Below are 5,975 nucleotides of genomic sequence, written 5' to 3'. Positions count from 1 at the left end.
AAAAATTTTTGAAAATAATTATTTAAAAAAAATTCCATTAACGTAAATGAATAAAGACAATTTTACTATAAAACTTTTGTATACAACATTTTTTTGATATCTTGAATAGTTTTCGAGATATAACAAAAGAAAAAAAGAATTAATTTACATATAAGGGGTGGATTCATTCCTTTAAACCGTTTTTTAGCACCAACTGATAATTTCTTAATTCATCTATTTATGTGACCTCAAAGTGTACCAAGTTTCATTAAAATCAGAATTTGACACTTCGCGAGGTTCCCTTGTTAGAATAAATTAAAAACAATATATTTAATTCCGAGTCATTCGTCGATTTATTGTGCGTGTGAAAATGTGAATGCATTTATATTTCTCGCATCAGGAGTTTACAAAAGAGAAATTGAGTTAAACGTATCGACAGTTGTGTTATTTGATATTTACAATTCGGAATATCACGACGATTATATATTAATAATAAATTAATAGGTGCAGCTATAGTAAGTCTATAACAAATTTATTCACGTACTGCGTAATGCAATATTAGAGTTGCAACGACCTTTGTGTACAAGAGAATTTTGATGTTGGAGTTGTCGAAACTCTCTCGCCCTCCCCCTTCACACAAAGTACAGGTAATGTATATTCAACGGGCGCACAATAATCAGTAAATTTTAGACGCATAGCGGTACGTGTACGCATAACATATTCTCAGGCAAGATTGCAACAATATATAGCAACCTTACACAGTTAACGGATTTAGCAGCTTACGAACCGAACACAGCTTTTAGTAGGAAGTTTGTTGAGCTTTTGCTTTGTGCGCGGTACATGATACTTGTTGAACTTTGTATAGGATCAACCGCACCTAATTGAAAACTTTATCGGGTCGCGAATAAAGGAATCGATCTTGCATACGGGACATATCAAAATTGTGTCTTCATGTTTCATACAACAAAATTAAATCTTTTAAAACGATAGGTAGCATGAGAATTAAGTGAAATTGTGCGAAAATTACATAGATGGTAATTAGATGCTAATTAAGGGAGAACTTGGGAAAATTTATATATATATATATATATATATATATATATATATTCCCAATATATATATATATATATATATATATTGGGAAAATTTGTATAAAAAGATCTGAAGTCAGGGATTGGAAGTAACTCTGTAACTCCGTTACCGTTACAGTTACTTTTTTTTGGTAACGGATTGGTAATGGCGTTATTCTTTTTTTTCGATAACTGTAACGGTAATGAATTATATAGTTACTTTTATCGTTACTTTTTGTATTTATGATAAAATTTTCGTATACTTAATCTTCAGTCTTTAACTAGTATTCATAGTTTGGTGTTATTTCAACACTGTTTTAAATGTCTTAAAATATTAATATAGCTCTGCGATTAGCTTATAACATCTTAAGAATGTCATATGTCTATCAATATCACAAATTAAATTGACAAGTAATTTAATAAGATATTTACGTTAATGAGCATCTCAAAATATTTCGAAAAGATTAATGTAAAAAAATATCAGCCGAATTGCGTTTCAAGATCGAACATTTAATTGGCGCGTAGAATTGGATATGTATATAAATTCTTTGAAATATTAAGCACGAAGCTGGAAGCTCTAGCTCACATCAAAAAAGCTTTTCTTTTCCTAATTGTATTTTTATATATCGATCTAGTATGATTATTGTATTGCTTTTAATAATATTTAAAAAAAATTCTTAAATTATTTAGATGGATCTTGTTTCAGCATTAAAAAAATAACGGAAAAATAACGAATCGTTACTTTTTAGATAACGGTAACGATAACGAGTTATTTTTAATGAAAATCAGTAACTAGTAACGGTAACTAATTACTTTTTTAACTCGATAACGAGTAACGATAACTAGTTACTTTTAAAAAGTAACTTTCCATTTCCTGTGAATAATAATATGAAAGTATATCTTCCATCATTTACTTAATTATAATTATATATTTTCTGATAAATTTCAAATATATTTTTCTTTACCAAAAATGCTGACGAAATAGATTCTGATTACAAATAATTAAACAAATTTTTGAATGTTTCGAAGTAAGCTAATAAATAACCAAACTGCAAACTTGTTTAATTTTAAGTGGACCTTAATAGAATTTTATATTTTGAAATTTAATCTTTAATTAGTACATCATTTTGTACTCTGATAAAGTACGAATTTCATCCGAGTATAAAACTTTCGAAGCAGTTCTGTGAAAAAGAAACTAATCGATAGATGAAAAGCCATTGAAAACTATAGTAGCAATCGTCCGCGTATAAAATTCTAGAAGCAAATGTTTTGTTCCATTAAAGGCATTAAGGATTCAATATCTGTTATTATCTTAGCCAAGCGGATGTCCCTTTGCGCTCGACGATGAAGTCGTTCTCAACTTTAAGAAGCCGGTATAATCCTGCGACGCGTCTTCCTAGTCGGAGAAAGGTTCCACTTCCAAGGAGTATCCGTCAGGATTATCCTCCTCGGGCGGATCGATGGGCGGGAATATCGGGCGTGAATCAAGATGATTGATGCCTGGTCTGATATGGATTTTCACGTTCGCATAACCGGCCAATAACCCCGTAAAGTCGCTCATTTTTCACAAATCTGTCAAAAATTAGCGCGATCTAACGGGACGATTCGCCTCGCTCGCCTCTCAGGAAAATCACTGTCATTACGGTTCAATCAGTCCGAGCGAGTAAATGAATCGTTGAATTGATTGCGAATAAGTTAAATTATTCGCCGCGCGCTTGCTTGCGAATAATCGTTCATGTAATTATTTTCGGAGTTGAGCTTAGAAATTTAATTGTAAGTTAAAAATTGTTGACACATATTTAAATTTATCTCGAATTTACTTCTTACACGTTTTCCATTACTTTTGATAATCGAGAGGCAAGCTGATTGCGTTGTAATATTCTAATCGGATATAATATTAATTCAAAATAGATTCTGAATTTGTGATGAATATTGTTACTCTTCGAGTAATTGTTAATTAAAATACGTTTGGTTTCTGAGATGCTTAAAAAATATTTATAATTAATATAGTGATATAATACATAAAAGTTAAAAAAAAAACGTGTTCGACTCTCGTTTTTCTACACTAATTTATCAAATTATTGTTATATATCGACTACGCGACTCATGTATTTATTTCGCTAATTATTCGATTTTTTGCGGTTGAAGAAGGCTAAGTAAAGCCGAAACATTTACCGCGTCTATTCGCTTTGAATAAATTTTATATTTTATATTTAAGCGTCATCTTATTAGTGCTCGTTAGTTAAGCCTTTATATTTTATAATTTGATTGTTTTGACGAGCTTGTCTCATATTGTTAGTTTAAAAAAAAGTACCGTAAAAGACGAGCAATATGAGATATAAGGAACGGAATGGAAGAATGAATTACGCGTCGCATATCACGCGAAGATGTTCTCGCTTCTATACAGATGCGAATTTATTGTCGCCGTTCGTTCGTTGCATTTTTATCTTCACGTCGTGGAACGACATCGTCGATCACGGAATCGTTGGAATTGTGTTTTCTGCGTGAGCAATACAAATTATGAAAAATGGGTATAATCTTCAGAGAGAAAAGTCGGTCATTGAAAAACCATCTCGTGAGAATCTGCCGTTTGCGCGTGGTCTTTTTATCGTCGAACAATGATGTATACCAATTAATTCCAAGGAAAATTAAAGATCGTCTTATTGTATCAGACATCGGGAAACGTACATACACGCGCAATAGGGATAAAAATCGTGACAAACTACGATCGTGTAAAATTCCCCCCTCCGCCACCTCCGAAGGAAAAAATACGTTAGAAAAGTCTACGGCCGTAAGATATGGTGCCCAATGCCGGAATGCACCCAGTACATTTCGCGCGCATTAAATATTTATTACGTTCGCGTATACAGACCGCGAAACGACGCTGTGAATTCATCTCGCGTGTTATGTAGCGAGAAAATTCGATATCGAGTTTCTCCGACTGCGCGCCTTTCGACGCCCGGTCTTCCCCTCGCGAAGGAAGTACCTCAATTTTTTCCCCCTTTACGGCAAAATCCAAAAGGATAAGAAAAAAAAGCACAGAGACATTCCTTACCGCAAAGTTACGACGAAAGGCTCCAATGTGGCTACGTGCGTCACAAAATAGGTAACAAACAAACAGAAAATTGAACGCGTGCCGAAAATCATGACGATTAAATTCATCGTTGCAATGTTATTTTTCTTAGGTACTTTTATATTAGAATATTTCCAACGTCTATTTTCAACATCTTTCAACCGTGTACAAATAGAAACATATCAATTTTTCATAGAATTGTCGTACAAGATTTAAATCTTAGGCTTTTTGCATCACAAAGCACATATTATTTAAAATTAATAACAAACGTTGAAAAATAATGTCAATACATCAAACAGTCAATTAATTAATTGCTGTAATTTTAATATAATTGCATAACATATCTACTTCAAATTAATATTTATATTTTAATATAATTGCATAACATTACATCTACATCAAGTTATATTTATATCAATTTCTCAAAGCATGGAAAAATATATTAATAACTTGTGTAAGACAGAAGTGTTGACCATATATAAGAAAACATATATAAGAAAACACTTATCGATACACTCATATTCGAAGGACTGTTTCTAAATTTGCACGCTGATATAAAAAAATATTCTCTTATTTCTGTTCTGAGCTGTTATATATATCGAAAGACGATCTCAAAATCGGACATTTTCAGCCTTGTGCCAGTCGATCCTTTACCTTGTTCATGTCAAAACGAAGCACGCGAGCGTGGCTTTTTAGGAAGATTGCTACTCCGCGACAGTTTTCCCGAAGGATTCGCGTATTCAGGACACGTAAAATTCAACGAGGAACGAACTCTACGTCCGAAGCGAAGCTCGACCTGGGAAGGTGACGGAAGAATGTAAATTTTGCGATTGTGGAGAATGGCGAGAACCGTCTGGATCGGATAAACTCTCACGCAGTCAGCCGGAATTTTTTATCTTCACCTAACGATTTCTTTATTGCACGAGATATTGCGCTCGCGAGCGCAGCTGCGGCAAACGTTGGCGTGAAGATAGGATAAGAAGAAGATTTAAGAAATAAGAGAAGTAACCGCGCTGTGCGTTTTCACTTGAAAAGATTGATGTACTCACAAATAATTTTGAGTAGCATTGTTACAGCTTATTTAAAATTATGTATTTGTCCGTTACACAATTATAAAAATTAAATTAATCATTACATTCTTTTCATCTTTTATTATTATTATTTTTAAATGACACATATTTGACGCAAAACCATTAACGGTGTTTGAAAACATATGTAGCATCCGAAAAAGTAATTATAAAACGAAAAATTTCTACTCAATATACAGGATGTCCTATTTTATTTAATCCAGTCCAATTCTTCGTAATTATTGATTAAAAAAAAATGTTTCAGATGAAATGGAACAGTTCGAGAGGGACATTTTCTGGTTTCGCTGCTTTTATTCTAGGTGGAGACGTCAAAAAGATAAAGAACATCTCTATCTTTTTAAATAGAATTGTCCATTTTCGAACACCTACGAGCCGCCTCAATACAAATACAATGATCATGCATAGACACTCAAGGTCATTCGAGGTCACGAATATAGAAAAATTGAAAAACAAAGTTCATCATCTAATCTATACTTAAATGCGCGCTTAATGCTCTAGACGTGCTAAAACGTAATTTATTATTTTTTTCTTTCTCTTGTTTTTATTATTAATAATTTCGGAGAGAATTAACCTTCAAATGGTACACTTTCGAGCACCTACTAATGGAACATTGGTGCGAATTTGGATTTGACATCTTAAATTGCACATTTCTCCTGAGGATAAAAACAGAAATGTTTTGAAAACCCCACTTTTTTGGGGTAAAATTCTCTCACAAATCTAACGGTATTACTCAATATAATGGAAAAACTATTTAACAATTGAAAA

General features: G+C 32.7%; 1 protein-coding gene across 1 annotated transcript in view; it reads right to left on the bottom strand.

Annotated features, from left to right (window-relative positions):
- The window catches only part of LOC105455206 (midasin-like), a 22,469-nt gene extending 19,859 nt beyond the window's left edge, over positions 1 to 2,610 (bottom strand). Inside the window, exon 1 of the mRNA XM_011698335.1 lies at positions 2,467 to 2,610. Within this exon, the coding sequence (XP_011696637.1) occupies positions 2,467 to 2,610 (144 nt within the window). The remainder of the gene's footprint in view (positions 1 to 2,466) is intronic.
- Positions 2,611 to 5,975: the final 3,365 nt, after the last annotated feature.

This window comes from Wasmannia auropunctata, unplaced genomic scaffold (assembly GCF_000956235.1).
Source record: "Wasmannia auropunctata unplaced genomic scaffold, wasmannia.A_1.0 LD335907.1, whole genome shotgun sequence".
Lineage (NCBI taxonomy): Eukaryota > Metazoa > Arthropoda > Insecta > Hymenoptera > Formicidae > Wasmannia > Wasmannia auropunctata.
This window is presented reverse-complemented; position numbering and strand designations above follow the sequence as displayed.